The 16,940-nt window shown below is 52.1% G+C and overlaps 1 protein-coding gene across 1 annotated transcript; it reads right to left on the minus strand.

The window, feature by feature from the left end:
- Positions 1–838: 838 nt before the first annotated feature.
- Tfr2 (transferrin receptor 2) lies at positions 839–16,560 on the minus strand. Its single transcript, XM_052168174.1, is given in 20 exon segments — positions 839–1,486; positions 4,174–4,314; positions 4,616–4,843; positions 4,932–5,016; positions 5,111–5,187; positions 5,276–5,343; positions 5,441–5,504; positions 5,601–5,683; positions 7,426–7,545; positions 8,522–8,685; positions 9,471–9,610; positions 9,703–9,819; positions 11,540–11,662; positions 11,754–11,816; positions 11,818–11,866; positions 11,948–12,088; positions 14,633–14,810; positions 14,901–15,147; positions 15,389–15,442; positions 16,441–16,560. Coding segments are annotated over 20 exon segments (2,523 nt in total). The 5' UTR covers positions 16,546–16,560; the 3' UTR covers positions 839–1,210.
- Between the last annotated feature and the right edge of the window lie 380 nt (positions 16,561–16,940).

The following is a 16,940-nucleotide window of genomic DNA, read 5'->3' on the forward strand; positions in this document are numbered from 1 at the left end:
TGCAACCTGCAGGAAGCAGCTTTTCCCCTTGTACCACGTGGTCAGATCAAGATCATCATGGTTGTCCTCTGTGTGTGTGTGTATGTGTGTGTGTGTGTGTGTGTGAGAGAGAGAGAGAGAGAGAGAGAGAGAGTCACAGCATAGTACTGGCTACCCTGGAATTTCCTATGTATGCCTAGGCCAGCAATCTGACCCCTAACTCATAGAGGTCCCACCCCAACGCCCCCAGCCCACTGCTGGGATTAAAGGCATTAATCTTTTATTGTTCTTTGAGTTAATTTATAATTTAAACTAATTTTTAAATTTGTTTTTATTTTACATGTATGGGTATTTTGTCTGCTTGCATGTCTGCATCCTACATGTGTGCAGTGCCTATGGATACCAGAAGAGGGCATCTGGTCTCCAGCAACTGGAGTTATAGACAGTTGTAAGTGGCTACGTGGGTGCTGGGAATAGAACCAGTGTCCTCTGGAATGGCATCCAGCGCTCTTAACCACAAAGCCACTTTTTTTTTCCTTAAATTATCTATTTGTGCATTTACGGACACACATTTGGAGGATGTAGGAAAACTTGTGGGAACTGGTTCTCTCCTTTCGCCATGAGTCCTGGGGACTGACCTCAGGTCACCAGGCTTGGCAGCAATCACCCATTCCTGATGAATTGTCTCCACTTCCCCACCTCCTGTCCATTATCTTTAGGCAGTTTTCTTAGACACTAGAACAGTTATTTTTCCCATGTGGGTTGCATCTTGCAAGCATGCTGGCAGGTGCCTCCTATGCCTCCTTTCCTAGAGGTGGATATGAGGAGTTGGTACAGCATGACGAGGAAGCTAAATTGCTTATGGACAACAGAGCTTATAATTGGTTTATTGACATCTAATCCCTTTGGGCCGCCCACATACTGCCCATGTGTCATAAGATAATGATGCTATCCCTCTCCCCCGCTGACAGAGCTGGTCAGATCCCAGCGTCTAGATAGTCTCTAGATATGGGGAACTTTGCTCCTGAAGGCAGAAGGGCTGTGATGGGAAGAAAACCGCTTCCTAGATGAGCAACGGCATGACAGTCACACTGAGACAATACGGCTCACCAGCCTTGTAGATCCAAGGGTGTTAATGAGGTTAGGTTGCAATCTCTGCAACCTCCTTTGCCCGCACCAGTCAAATCGGGAGAAAGGAGAATCACGTGGGGCCCATGGAGGGCTTCTGTCCTCAAAAGTTGTTATCGATGTTCCAAACGTCGCCACTGAGTGCGTTGGCTGCCCCCTGCAGCGTCCACGTGAGCAGTGCCAGCTGGCGCCGGAAGCGACTCTCCTGGAAGCCCAGTCCTGGTGTCAACCCGGAAGAGGCGGCTCCCGAGCCATCGGAGCGCAGCATCCGCAGGTGATCTACCAGGGCACCCAAAGTGTGGTCGCCTTGGCCTAGGAAAATGTGGCGGAATGGGGAGTCGGCCGGCGACACGTACTGGGACAGGAAGTAGAACTCCACCTGCACGAAAAAGTGAAAACAGGTCTAGATGCCAGGTTGTTCGCTGCTGACCGCTCCAACAGATGCTAATCCACCCTGAGACCCTAGTGCCTGCTTCACAAGTAGGACCGCCTCTCTTAGGCTGTCCAATGAGGAAGACCCATCACCTGACGTCACCAGTAGCCAGGGAGATCTGTCTAGGTTCTAATCCTTCCCTGCCTGCCTTTCTTTCGGTTTAGATTTATTATTTTGTGTACCACGAGTGTCTTGTGTGTATGTGTGTGCCTCGCATATTGGCCTGGTGCCAGCAGAGGTCAAAAGAAGGTGTCAGATCCCCTGGGACTAGAGTGGCAGAGGATGTGTCTTGCATAAAAGCGCATCTCTTGTGTGTGTGTGTGTGTGTGTGTGTAGACCAAGGTCAGTAGCCGGTAAGTCTTCCCCAATCACTTTCCAATTTGTTTTCTTGAGACAGGGTCTCTCACTGAACCTGGAACTTGCCAATTTGGCTAAACTAGTTAGCCAGTGGGCTCTGGGCTTCTCTGCCTCCGAAGTCTGAGGTCCGGGTATCCACCACTGAGCCTGGCTTTTTACACGGGAAGTGGAGCTTCAGATTCAAGACCTCATGCTTACATCGCAGACTCTACCAACTGAGCCTGCCTTTCTATCCCTGCTCGCTTCTTTTTCTATGAAACAAAGACTCACTATGGTAGCCCAGGCTGTGCAGACCGGACTGGCCACAGGCTCACGATTCTCTTGACTCAGCGTCAGGAGATCTGAGATTGTGGATTCACAGGTGCGCACCTCCACACGAGCAGCATTTACACCTTTTAAAATATCGGCTCAACAGTCCCCGTGTGCCCATGGCTTCAAACAGAACCTCAGAGGGCGTGGCTTCCAATTCACTTTGCCGACTCTTTCCTAAGATCCTGCCCTACAGAATTAGGGGCCATCTGGACATAGCCTCACTCTCTCGCATGCCAGCATCACCTTCTTAAATATGAGTTCCGGAGGCTAGGGTGTGGCTTAGTGGTAGAACATGATGCATCGGGTTCCTCGGAACCCACATTTCTCCCTCCTCCTCCCTCCCCACCCCCCGACAGGGTCTCGTCATGCAGCCAGGGCTAGTTGTCTTCACCTCCCAGAGATGGGAGATTTATTTGGTACTGGAGGTGGAGCCCAGAGTTTCGTGCATACCAGAAAGCTCGCTGTCAACGTTAGTACAGCCTCAGTCCGTTTCCTTTTTTCCTCTTTCTCCTTTCTTTTCCTTCCCCTCCTTCCTTTCCCTACCCCGTCTTTCTCTTTCGTGATACCGAGCACAGGCTATGTGAGCAGAGTCCCTCATCTTTAATTTTTCTCCATCCTTTACTTCCTGGGTGATACTGGGTATGTGTCTTCGCCTCTCTGAGCCCACACTGCTGCCAGCCTCACAGCCTCGCAGGAAGTCCTGCTGTTGAACAAAATAAAATAAAGCCGTGGGCCCTGGTAGCTCGCTACAAAAGCCACTACTATCCTATCGCACCCCTCGTTCACACCCTGCTGTGCATTTTTCCTACTTCCGGTTTAGGGAGCCGTGCATTTTCGATTACCATCCGTCTAGGCGCCCCCTACAGGCACATGCTGACACCTGCGCCTGGTACACAGGACAGCGGAAGTCTGTTTCCCCTCAGGCCATTGGTACTCTCTCCAGAATCCTTCCTACACATTCTGTTTTGTCACCTCACCTCCCTGTAAGAAAATTTCGTGAAGCCCAGACACTCAAAATCCAAACTCCTGAACCTGGCTTGTAATACCAGTTACAGGAGGGTCAAAGGTCAAGGTCAACCTGGACTACAAAGTGAGTTCAAGGCTATTCTGGGCAATCAGGCAAACTTTCAAAATGTGAATGAAAGGTGGGTTGGAGGCGTGGCTCAGTGGTAGAGCCCCTGCCTAGAATCCCCCAGGGAGGGGATGGGGGCGTGGCTCCGTGGTAGAGCCCCTGCCTAGAATCCCCCAGGGAGGGCTGGGGGCGTGGCTCAGTGGTAGAGCCCCTGCCTAGAATCCCCCAGGGAGGGGATGGGGGCGTGGCTCAGTGGTAGAGCCCCTGCCTAGAATCCCCCAGAAAGGGGCTGGGGGCGTGGCTCAGTGGTAAATCTCCTATTTAACACGCACAATACTCTGATTTTATCCCAGCCCCTCCCCCCAAAGCACATAAAATCCCAAATTTCTTCGACTATTTAAAGGCTGGTCCCCGAATGCACTGTTCAGTCCTCCACAGGATCTCTGTTCTGGCTTTGATGATCCATGTGCAGCTCCCCAAAAAAGCTGGGTCCATTCCCCTGCCTCACCCTCCACCCTGAAATGACCTCTTCTCCTCACATCAACCTATGTTTTGCCTGTCTTTCAAGACCCAAGCCACACAGTCTAAAAGTAAGAGGTCTGGAACTTTTTCTCTGCAAAAATCCATGGAGTAACTATTTTAGACTTGCAGGTTAAACAGAAGACAACAAAGAGTCAGGCCCTGACTCTCCATTTCATCACCTGGCAGAGCTTGTGAAAGTGACAGGTCAGGTTTTCTTGCCTGGCTGGTTTGTGAAGCCTGCATAGTACACCCAGAACACAGGGACAGAGCAGCCAACAGAAAGCGTAGGGGCCGGAATGCTTTACAAAGGCTGGGTCCTGGGATAAGGGACCACCAGGCCAGAAGGGGGCGGGCGGGGGCGGGGTCTCACCCTCATGATGCGCACGTTGTACATGCGCATCAGACGTTCATCATTCTGCTCGGAGCTGTAAATCTCCTTCCGCAGCTTCTCCGCCGCCCGGATGTAGTCCCCCCTTGCAGAGTACACCCACTGCAGGGTCAGCCCGCGCGCCTGTGGGCGAGGCACACTTTAAGATTGACAGATTGGTGCCAGCACCGATGCGGGTGATACGGGTGCGGTTAAAGCGCTAAAGAGAAAGGGAAAGAGATACTGGGAGGTCACCAGGCCTATGAGGTTAGGAAGGGCGGATCCCAGGGATGTGTCCTCAAGGATTAGGTGACTGGAGGTATAAAGTAAAAGGGACCCGATTGGAGGACAGGACCTAGATCGCAGGGCTGGGGAGAGGAGAAGTCAGACACCCCTAGTAACGAAGCGCCCCTGCAGGCTGGGAAGCGCGATTGGCATCTTGGACCTTAAGATCCCCAGAGAACTCATTGAGGTTGCCGATGTGCCTGAGGACCACGTCTCCATAGCGGCCGAAGTCCAGCGGCAGGAGGTGATCGTGGCTCAGCCGGATGAGGAGCTGGCCCGCGAGCTGAGCCACTGCCTGGACCACGGCGGGCAGGCGACCTCGCAGCCTCCTGTGCAGATTCTCATACGTGTCCTCCTTCGTGTGCAGGAACGGATACACCCGATCGTCCTGCCGGGACATGGAGGGGCTGGGCGCAGGAACGTGGTGCTGACAGGCTGAGGCCTGGTGTCCTGGGGCAAGGGCCGGGGAGTCTCACCTCCACGAAGGAGAACTCCACAGCTGGGACCCCCGCAAAAGCTGTGAAGGAATATGCACTGCTGTCCATGGGCAGGGGCTGAATCCTGAGGACAGGCAGATGGGAGGCCTCTGAGGACTCAGTTTCTCCTGAGTCTCCACCCCCCCACCCCCGCCCCCGCAGTCTTCATTTCCACTTACACTTCAGTATCCCAGCTGGGGTGGGTGAGCGCCAGCTGTTCATAGAGCGTCTGCCCACTGTGGTTAGGGGAATCCACCTGGATGAGGGGCACAAATCAGCCTTTGCCCCCTTCGCACTGCCCCTCCCTGGAGAGTCTCTCATCCCCAGTCCCAGTGCCCTCTTGCCTGCTTCAGGATACTCTCGATGAGGCTGACCAGAAGGGGGCTGGTCTTAGCATGGAACTTGCCATCTCCTGAAGAGAAGGGAGGGGAGGAACGCGGGGCTCAGGGAGAGATTCCTTTGCTCAGACCCACCTGAGAGGGCCAGGAGGTAGCGATACCCTAGCTCACCCAACACAGAGTTGTCCAGGCTCACGTACACGACAGCTTTGAGGTGTAGCACGCTGAGGTAGCCCTGTGTGTGTCGGGGGCGGAGGAGATTATGGAAAAGGAAGGCTGCCCCCTCCACATCTCCCCATCATCTGGTTCCACACCCAGAACCCCAAGTCACCTCCAACCACTCTGTGGATCCCACGCTGCCAAAGTCACCTCCGTCCCAGCTGATGAACAAAAGACTTCTTCGAGGTCTGAACCCTACGTGCAGAGGGATGAAACAGAGGGTCAATACCCCCACCTCATCCTTCTCTCTTCAGGTCCCCAGAGGGTCTCCTCTCTTCATGAACCCAGCATCGCAGGCCACCCCGTCACCCTGGATCCTCCCTGACTGACTCAACAATAACGCACTGGAGTGGGTTCTAGAAGCTGCTATTTCTTGCTTATCTGTCACCCAGGCCTTGGACACTCACTCTGGTGTTCCAGTCTCTATTGAGTTTTTAATTTTTAAATTTTATTTGTACATGCATGGGCACACACACCTGCCACAGTGGGGGCACGTGACGGTCAGAGGACAACCTGCAGGACAATCTGCTATCACCATGTGGATTCTGGGGCTCCAACTCCTATTCTTGCCTGATCTCACTGCTCTTATTGTTGTTTTAAGATAGGGCCATGTGTAGCCCAGGCTAGCCTCAATCCCTTATATGGTAAAAGAAGACCTGCAAGTGGTCAGTGGTGGCCCATGCCTTTGATCCCAGCACTCAGGAGGCAGAGGCACGCAGATCTCTGTGAGTTCAAGGCTAGCCTGGTCTACACCGAGTTCTAAGACAGCCAGGGCTATACAGATAAATCGTATCTCAAAAAAACAAAACAAACAAAAAGATAATCTGCTTTTGCCTCCGACAGATGTAATTACAGGTGCTATGTAGCCCTGATTGGCTGGATACTTGCTATGGGAGCCTGGGCTAGTTCTTGAAGTTACAGCAATCCCTCTGCCTCTACCTTTTGAGTGCTGGGAATACAGATGTGTGCCCCCATGCCTGGCCAGGTTATTTTTGCTTTGTTTTGTTTTTTGTTTGTTTGGTTTTAATTCTTTTTTTTTTTTTTCTGAGACAGGGTTTCTCCATGTAGCCCTAGGTATCCTGGAACTCACTCTTGTAGACAAGGCTGGTCTTGAACTCAGAAATCTGCCTGCCTCTGCGCCACCCCACCCACCCACCCCAGTGCTGGGATTAAAGGCATGTACCACCACTGCCCAATATCTTTTTTATATTATTATTATTATTATTATTATTATTATTATTAAATCAAGCTTTTGCTTCCTGTTTGTGACAGGGTCCCATTTTGTACATCAGTCTGGCCTCAAAGTCAAGAGGTTGCCGGCCTCTGCTTGCAGAGTACTGGGATTAAAGGCATATGCCTCCACACTTGACTTGGGAGGCAGTTTTTTTGTTGCTGTTGTCTTGTTTTGTTTTTGTTGTTGTTTTTTCTTATGAAGCAGAGGCTCATGTAGCCCAGGCTAGCCTAGAACTTTTTATACAGTTAAGAATGACCTTGAAAGGTTGATTCCCCCACCCCCACCCCGACTTAGTCTCTTGAGGGCTGGAATTATAGGGCATGCCTTTCCAAAATTAAAAATATTTTTGTGTGTATGTATGCATGCATATGGTGGCCTATGTGTGGAAATCAGGGGACCATTCCTGGGAGCTGGCTCTCTCCTTCTACCACGTGGTTTCTGAGGATCCAACTCAGGTCACCGGACTTGGAAGCAGGTGTCCTAACCCACTGAGGTATCTCGTCTACCCCAGGCTAACACATCGATGAGGAAATCAATGTGTTATATCGATGAGGTTAGTTGCCTAGAACCACACGCTGGATCCTCCAATCAGAGGACCCAGATCCAAGCGGCCTCTCTCCAGTCTACACCGCCAACGACCTTTGACCTTGACCTAGCTCGGGACACAGCCCCAGCGCACGCGGGGTCTTGGCTCTGACCTTACCGTTGCTGACCATGGAGGAAAAGGTCCTAACCAGCTCCAGCAGGATGGCAGTCCCCACTGCAGACTTGGCTGCTCCTGGGCCCCACGCGTCCCTCTGGGCCCCGATGACAACGTAGTGATCTGAAGGAAGATATGTGTAGAGCCCACATCTTGAACTACACGGTCTCCTCCTCCACGCAGTTTTGGAGTGGCTGCCCGCAGAGCTCCAGTCCATCCTCTCAGAGGCCCCCAGTCAGCTTCCAGGCCACAGCCCCTCCCCCATCTCTACAACCAGAGCTCTCTAATCTTGGCCGGGCCCAAGGACCACGCCTATCTCTTTCGACTCTGCCCAGATGGCTGACCCATTAGTAGGCATTTGGGACCCAAACACACACTTTCCTCCGCTTTCTTCTGGAGACAGGATTTCACATAACCAAGGCTGCCCTCAGTTTCTCCTTTTCCTGCCTCCACTTCCTCAGGTGGCAGGCATGTGCCACCATGACAGGTGCTGGGATCAACCCCAGAGTTTCTCCCATGCTAAGCAAACACTCTGTCAGCTGCGCAACTCCCGGGGACATTCTATTTTGCTAGAGGATTTTTTGTTTGTTTTATTTTATTTTATTTTGCTTTATGTTCCACACTGGCCTTGAACTTCTGATTTCCTGTCCCTAGGTGTGTGCCACCATTCTTGGCCCCTTGTGCCTTCTGCTTCATACAGGGTCTTGGGGCCCAGGCTATGTAGCCTAGGCTAGCCTTGAACTCAGAATCCTCCTGCTTCCGACTCCTGAATGCTGGTATGATGGATGTAAGCTACCACGCCTGGCTAAACCCTTACAGATGTTCTGGGATCCGATCTGGTCAGTCATGTTCTGCATCTCCCTTAACCTGCTTTTCTGATTGACGTCTAGATCCCTAGTATAACATCATCCAACATACCCATGAGCACAGGGAACTCACTACTGAGCCATACTGCCCATTCGGAGGGCTCCACACTGCCAGCCCTCATCAGCCTCCAATCCCTGGGCCTTCTCCAGGGCCTCCTGCCTCAGTCCTCCTTGGTCGGGGTTAGGAGCAGAGTCTCCCCTAAGCTAGGGAGATGCTGGGCAGAGACGCCCACCTGGCTCTGCGAAGCCCTCGATGCACGCAAAGATGTTACTGATGGGGGTAGAGACTCTACGGTTGTTGACTGCAAGGCGTAAGGCTGGCCCAGGTCCCAGCTGATAAGGAGAACCTGAGAGGTGACCGGTCCATTCCTGGGGAGCCACAGGGCCTGTGAGTTCCCTGGAAAGAAATGGGGCAGAAAAGTCTTGAGGTGGTAGTGTGGCCTAGGCTGCAGAACAGCCTAAAGCCCTTCGGCTCCAGATCTTTGCCTCTGCAGCCTGATCAATAGGACAGTGCGGCCTGGGGCTGCCGTGGACTACGGTATAAGCTGTGTCCTGTGTAAAGGTCCTTAGCACTTGTGGGTGTGCCAGACGGTGGGGCCTGGCTTTGTTTTGTGTGTGTATGCATGTATGTGTGTATAGAAGTGTGCATGTGTGTGTGTGTGTGTGTGTGTGTGTGTGTAGAAGCCAAAGGGTCAACCTTGCATCTTGACCTCAGGAACAAATCACCTTTTTAAAAAAAAGTTTATAGTACATTTGACTTTTTGTATGTGAGTGTGCATGTGTGCCACAGTGTATGTGTGGGGGTCAGAGGACCACTTGTGGGAGTTTGTTCTCTCTTGAGTGTGTGAGGCAAGCGTCCTTTACTCACTGAGTCATCACTAGGACGCCTCGGTTTCTGTTTGACAGGCTCTGCACTGGGCCTGGAGCTCCATACTTCAGCCAAGCTGGATGCCAGCGAGCCTCAGAGAATCCCTGTCTCCTCTCTGGGGCTGGAGTTTACACGCACTTAGGGTTTCTTTGTGATGTAGATCAGGTCTTCACACTTGAGCAGTAAGCACTTTACTATCAGAACTATCTCCCCAGGCGCAGGTCACCTTCTCAGTCACCAAAGGCACCTTCCAGCTAACTTCAACTCCCACCTCGACTCCCCCTACCCAGCCCCCCTCACCCCCACCCCCTTACCTGAGCAAGCGGTGTGCAATGGCCGCACTGATGGGCTGGGCGGGGATGCTGGGAAGGCCTGATGATTCTACTGGAGGGAACTGGGTTTGATTGAAGGACGGGAAGCCAGGCGTGTAGGGGTCTCCAGTTCCCAGGTGCACCTAAAGAGGAAGGGGTACCCACTCTGAAACAAGCCCGTTTGTGTATCCCTGGGCTCCAGGAAGGGAGCTCTGGCTTTCCCCCCAAGACTCACATGTCCGTACACAGCCTGGTGGCCGGACAGGCCTGGCTTGTGGGGGTCCTGGGAGAAGTCTGCTGGGTCAGGGTATATTAGCACTCCATGGGCCCCCAAGTCCTGGGCAATGGCCACCTGAGGCGGGGGTGGGGGTGGGGGTGGGGGTGGGGGTGGGGTGGGGACAGAAAAGCAAGGAAAGGTTTAAAAAAGGCTCTTTTCATTTGCAGCTGTCATCCTTAAGGGACCACCGTGTGCAGCATATGTCACCTGGCACTTCAGTGTTGTAGCCTTCCCTTGGCACCTCTGGAGCGTTCCAGAGCCTCTCTGCTCAGGGCTGCAGAGATGGCGCAGTGGTTAAAAGCACTGGCAGCTCTTCCAGAGGTTCTAGGTTCGATTCTCAGCACCTAATCAGCGGCTCACATCTGTAACTCCAGCTGCAGGGGATCTGATGCCCCCTCTGTCCCCCACAAGCATCAGGCACACATGTGGTACACAGATACCTGGCATGCCAGGCAAGCACTCTGTCAACGGTGCCCATCACATGCCCATATGTCATTTTTATTTAGGAAAAAAATGACATGTGCTTATTTATTTGTGTGTCAGGGACAACTTGCAGGAGCAGGCTCTCTCCTGGGACTCAGAGGTCCCAGAGGTGGGATTCAGGCTTGGTGTCCAGTGCCTTTCCCCCACTGAGCTATCTCCCTGTCCCTGTGGTTTAGTGTCTAAGATGGACTCTCATGTATTCCAGGCTAGCTTTAAATTCTTCATGTGTCAGAAAATGAATCTTAATCCTCCTGCCTTTCCCATGGGAGCACTGAGATGACAGACTGGGGCCACCAAGTCTCACTGTCAGCACTGCTTTTATTATTTAAATTTTTAAAAGATGTATTTATTTATTTATTTATTTATTTATTTTTAATGCATATGAGTACACTGTAGCTCATCTTCAGACACACCAAAAGAGGGCACTGGATCCCATTACAGAGAATTGAACTTAGAACCTCTGGAAGAGCAGTCACTGCTCTTAACCACTGCGCCATCTCTCCAGCTCTTTATTATTTAATTTAAAAAAGAGAGAGAGAGAGAGAATGGTTTTCTTGTGTAGCCCAAGCAAGTCTTGAATTTACAATCCTCCTGCCTCTCAGCTTCCTAAGTAGCTGGGGTTACAGACTACATCATGCTAGCCTTCTCTCTCTCTCTCTCTCTCTCTCTCTCTCTCTCTCTCTCTCTCCCTCCCTCCCTCTCTCTCTCACTCTCTCCTTCCTTCCTTCCTTCTTTCCATTTTGTTTTGTTTCGTTTTGAGACAGGGTTTCTCTGTGTAGCCCTGGCTCTCCTGGATCCAGTTCTCTAGACCAGACTATCCTGGAACTCACAGAGACCTGCCTGCCTCTGCCACCTGAGTGCTGGGATTAAAGGCCTGCGTGCTACCACTGCCCAGCTGCTAACATTTTCTTTCTTTCTTTCTTTCTTTCTTTCTTTCTTTCTTTCTTTCTTTCTTTCTTTCTTTCTTTCTTTCTTGATTATCCCAGTTAGTTTTATTTATTTATTTATGTTATATATATGAGTACACTGTCACTGTCTTCAGACACACCAGAAAGGAGCATGGGATCCCATTACAGATGACTGTGAGCCACCATGTGGTTGCTGGGAATTGAACTCAGGACCTCTGGAAAAGCAGTCAGTGCTCTTCACCGCAGAGCCATCTCTCCATCCCCCCATGCTAACATTTTCTTAAAATGTGCCTGATTTTTCTTTTCTCCCGGTGACAGCTTCCTAGATCACTCCCATGCAGGAACGCCTGCTTCCCAGACCACTTATATCGCACTTCACACGATGTCCTATTTGGGACCCTCACCTTCTGGGCGAAGCTGGTAATCCCTGCTCGCACTAGCAGGAGGCTGCCGGCCAGCTCCACGCCCTTGGCTTTCAGGTCCTGCAGGTCCTCCGGCCGCCCGTAGTGGGCGTACACCAGCTTGCCCTGGGAAGGCGGGGATTGGTGAGGCCTCGCGGCCGGTATCCCAATGACTACCGGATGAGGACACATGGGCTCCCCATCCCGGGAACCTCACCGTGGCGTTGCCCGTGGCGCTGTAGGGACAGTAGACTTCCGGATCCTCCAGCGGTAGCTGCTCCCCGGACGCTCCCGTCTGCACCCACCCAGTGCAGGGTGTTAGGGTGAGCCCTGAGGATAGCTGAGGGTGAGCGTTCCTGGTTGTGCGACCCCCCTGCATAATACGCCCCCTTGTCGCATCCCCAGACTCACGGGTCCGGGAACTGAAGTCCCACATAGTGCGTGTCAGTCCACACGTGGTCCAGCTTCTGGCGCGAGAGCTTATCGAGGATGTCTTGGACCAGGGTGGCCATCCTGGCTGAGCCAGCCACGCGTTCCCGGAGGCTGGTCAGCCTGAGCAGAGAGAAATCACTCTAAGGGCCAGGAAAGAGACCCCTACACACACACCACACCGCACAAGTGGGAAAAAACGAGAAGACCGAAATGGTAAACGCGAGCTGGAATGGCGTGTCACGTATACCAAGCTAGCCTCAAATTCAGGTGAAAGTACTTGGGAGGTGGAGGCAGGAGGATTGGGCTCCAGGACCGGAGATCAGGAGATCACCTGGTCTACTTCCATTGTCATTGCCCAAGAGTCTGTCACCTATACTAGCCTTCATACTGCCCTCTCATGCAGGGGGACAATCTGCCCTCCATTTGGCAGAGACCTGGCCTTTCTCAGGTGGCCACATCTCCCACGGGACTCTTGGGTTTCCTGACCTCCCGGCTCTCTAACTCCTCTCCCCCTCCCTCCCTTCCCTCTTTCCCTCTCTTCTGTCAGATTGTAGATCACTGTACCTCAAACCAACGCTTTTTTCTGTCCTATTTTTATGACAAGGCTATCCTGAATAGCCAAGGCTAGCCACAGACTCACTTGAAATCCAGGTATTTCACTTGAAATGCCAGGCACAGGCATGTAACTTCTCTGTTTTAGCTTCCCAAATAACTAGGATTACAGGCCTCTGCCACCAGGCCCAGCCAAAGTATTAAGTCCCACACTAAGTCCAAGATAGGTAGGAAGGGTTTATCTGCACATCCCTCAATGTTCTGAATCCCACCTTACTTTATTTAATTAATTTATTTATTTTATTTTATTTTAGTGTGTGTGTGTGTGTGTGTGTGTGTGTGTGTGTGCGCTCTGATCCCTATGTTCACATATACCAAAAACGGCACCTTGAGCTTGTGGAGATGAGAGGAGAAATTAGAACCAGGTTCTCTTCTCCCACCCTGGAACCCCGGGGATCGAACTCAGGTCATCAGGCTTGGCAGCAATCCCTTACCTGCTGAGCCATCTTGCCGGCTCTGAATCCCACTTTCCAACTAGACCTTTTGAGGTTCTGGCTTCCTCCCTTCGTCCTCACTATATTTGTAGGTCTGTCTGTCTGTCTGTCTTGGGCTGAAACATATACATTGGCCCACATTTCCAGAGCTTTCAATGTATTGCCTTTTTAAAGTTCCTTACTATGTTCTAGAGGATGGGAATTTAGGAAAATTCAGCACTAAGACGGTTCTACCCATTTCTTGGCTTTCGTGGGTTTGAGGAAAGAGGGGGCAGACAAGGTCTCATTTGTCTGGAAGACACTGTGCAGCCAAGGATAGCCTTGAACTCCTGCTCCTCCCGCTCCCACTTCCCGGGTGCTGGGATCATGGGCATGAGCCACCACACTTAGCTCATGCTCTATAGGGGACCATGTGAGGGGAGTTCTCTGTCCCCAAGCCATAGTTAGGCCCCAGCCTCAGATTGGAGGTCTTTTTAGCGAGACAAAGTCATCTACTTTGATCAAACTCTCATCTGTGTGTCAAAAGATACACCGCGATCCAAATCACTAAACATACGTTAAAGACAGAAGTAGCTTAGCTTCAATCCTAAGTACAGAGGAGGAAGAGGAGGAGGTGGAGGAGGAGGAGGAGGAGGAAGAGGAGGAGGAAAACCCAAGTATACACCTATAATCCTAGCACTTGGGAAGCTGAAACAAGAGGACCTCAAGTTTGAGTCTAGCCTGGGCTACATCACAAGCTCTCAATTCGAAAAAGGTAAAACCAAAACACATTAAATCAAACATAACAGTAAAGGGGCTAGAGATGTAGCTCATCTGTAGAGTACTAGCACTAAAGGCTCTAAGTTCAGAGCCCAGAACTACAAACAAACATTTGAAAGGAGGCCGGTGGGGTGGCTCAGCAGGTAAGTGGTGCTTGTGGTTAAGGAGGAGGGCCTGGGTTCAATTCCCGGGACCCACATGGTAGAAGGAGAGAACCAACCCCACTGCAAGCTGTCCTCTGACCATCACACATGCTCAGTGGCACCCAAGTACCACACTCCAATAAATACTAAATAACTGTAAAAAAAAAAAAAAAAAAAAAAAAAAAAAAAAAAAAAAAAAAAAAGGAAACCCAAAGAGAAAAAAAAAATCATGTGGTCGACTCATTACATGGAAAAAAAATATTAATCTTTTTCTCGTGCCCATTCTTCATTACCTTTTCATTACCTAAAATCAAGTTAAAATGTCATTTAACTTCACAAATTATGCTTTGGAGATGGGGATTCATATATCCTAGGCTAGCTTTCAATTCACTACATCGTCAAGGTTGACCTTGAATTCCTAATCCTCCTGCATCTACCTCCTGAGTGCTGGCCTTAAAGACACATGGCACCGGGCCCTGGTTCCCTGTCTTCGTCCATCCAGCTGCCTATCTCCTAAATAAACCATCATCGATGTCTCAGGGTACTGAGCTCCTGCTGACTGCCATCCTCCCGAGGACCGAGGACCGCTGAGCAGGGAGGCTGGAGAGGGTGGGAAGACCCAAGAGAGGACTTTAGGCAACCTGCGAAGTGACGGGGCTCCGGCCTGAGCGGATGAGTGGTCACTGGACCACACAGCAGCCAGGCTGTGCTCTTACCTGATGGTGTCCTCCATGCGCCCCTCCCCAAGGAACTGGAAAAACATGGCCTGGAGGTCACTCCAGTACAGCGTGCCCCGGCGGGTGTCCTCGGAGTTGACATCTTCACCGACCACCAGCACGGAGTCCCCGCATGCCTGGCAGGACCCTCGAAAGGCCACGTAGCCCAGGAGGAAGGCTGGCAGGTGGGAAGATGGGATTCTCTTGTGTCCTCTTCTACTAGACCCCAGAAACGTGCCCAGCCCAGGGGGAGAGAGGGAACACTCACCCCCGGTGAAGATTAGCAGCGTGGTCAGGACCAGATAGGGGGCAGCCTTTCGACCCGCTGCAGCCCAGGGTATGGGAGCTGACCTCCCGGGACAGGAGCCTGAGCGCTCAGGGCCTTTGAGTTCCATGGGGCAGAACTGGGCAGGAAGCTCCGCCCCCTCCTCTCCGTCTTCCTCCTCCAGGTGCTCCCGCAGAGGGCCTTCCACGCGTCTGTAAATGGTCTGAGAGGGTCTTGGGGACCACTGTTGCTGAGTGGAGGCGGGAGGCAGGCATGAGATTAGGGGAGGGGGCCTAAGGCTTGGCTGATGGTTAGGCAAGAATGGGGTCACTGACTTTGCCCTGGAGGAAGGGAGCTCTGGAGGCTGGAGAGGAGGGACCCAAGGGGGATGGGTGGGGTCAACCTTATGCATTAGGGAGGGGCCTGGGGGACACGAAGGAAGACCTAATGTATGTAACCACAACTCCACTCCCCCCCACACGCGGTCTTACCACTCTTCGAAGTAGACCCCAACGCTGCTCCATGCTTGTGCCCCCTCCTGAACCCTGCAAGTAGTCCCCCCCAAAAGCGATAAACCGTTTGTGGGAGCCCCAGAGGGCCCCTTATCAGCCCTGGCAGGCAGCCTGAACCTAGGCCGTTTCTCATTCCCCATAAGGGTGGGGGCACAGTCTGGCCTGAGTCCAGCCTTCTAGACACCCCCCCCCCCCCCGGGTTCAGGCTAGACCGCAAGGAGCAGTGCCTCCTCCTACCGATCTTTCCACAAACTCCACTGTTGCGGGCCGACTGCAAAGCAATCAATTTTTCTTTTAACCTCAGGGCAGACTTTGGCCACCTTAGTTCCCGTCACAGGTTGGGGGATGGGGGGGCTTGACGTGAGGGGGGAAGGGAGATATGGGTAAGTCCCTCCTTTTCCCTGATTCCACTCTCTCAGTGCGTCCTTGGGGCTGTCCCCAGCCCCCTTGGAAGCTTCATTATGGAAATGTCTGCCCCTTCCCCACCTCTTGCATCTGGTTGCTAGGTTTCCCTAACGTACAGCCTTCCAAATAACCCTTATTAGCTCTTCCTGCCCCAACCCCATGCCTCAGGTAGATTCCAAACCAGCGGCCTCTTAGTGAGGTGACTTGGGGGTTTAATCTGACCACAAAGCTGTCTGTCTGTCTGTCTGTCTGTCTGGAATCTGCTTGGTTGCTCGGGAGGAAGTCTTAGGAATGAGGAGTCAGGAAACTCTGGATTTCCACCTCACCTTTAGGGGAGGCAGAAAAAGTCCTGGCCAAGCCACACTTCTCCCCAGTGCCTCTTGGGTCACTAAAGGACTTAATAAGTGTTTCTCTGTTGGGGTCTACGACTCTAAAATTTTGATGAAGGGCCACAACCGCAGTTTACCCTCTAGTTTGGAATCCAAGTCGCGTCAAAGACACCAGGACCTGCAGCTGTGAATGGGAAAGTTTGGGGTCCACCTCACCCTTACTCCCGGCCCGGGTCTCCCCTGGGAAACTTGCGGGTCCTACCCAGGTCCAGAAAGGTCTGAGAGGTAGGGGCTCACCAGTACCCCAGTCCCTGCCTCGTGCCTGTCAAAGCCGAGTCCTGAGTGGGAAGATACAGCAGCCAAGTTCGCCTCAGCAACAGGTGTCTGGGTTTCTTGGACCATGCTCCCAGGAGACTAAAAGCCCTGATGAGGCCACACCCACTAGAGCACGCCCCGCCCCCGCCCCAGAGGGCTCCGCCCCCGCCCCAGGACTCCGCCCCCGCATTCCTTTTCTGGAGCAGCCCTGAACCTACCACCAGCTCGGTACAGACTCTTCCTGTTCCTTCCAGAGTCCTGAACCCAACAAAACCTAAGAAATCCGTGTCCCAGAATTGGATGAATGTAGGTGTGTGTCTCTCTCTGGCATCTCAGCAGACCCCCGCGCCCCATTACCCACACCCAAGGAAATCAAACACTTTTTTTATTTTCATAAAAGTTCTTTTTTTTTTTTTCTTATTTCTTTCAACTCAAGAACATCACAGTCTAAGAAGAAGTGGGTAAGAGAGAAGAGGGCAATG

This window comes from Apodemus sylvaticus, chromosome 22, assembly GCF_947179515.1.
Source record: "Apodemus sylvaticus chromosome 22, mApoSyl1.1, whole genome shotgun sequence".
Classification (NCBI taxonomy): domain Eukaryota; kingdom Metazoa; phylum Chordata; class Mammalia; order Rodentia; family Muridae; genus Apodemus; species Apodemus sylvaticus.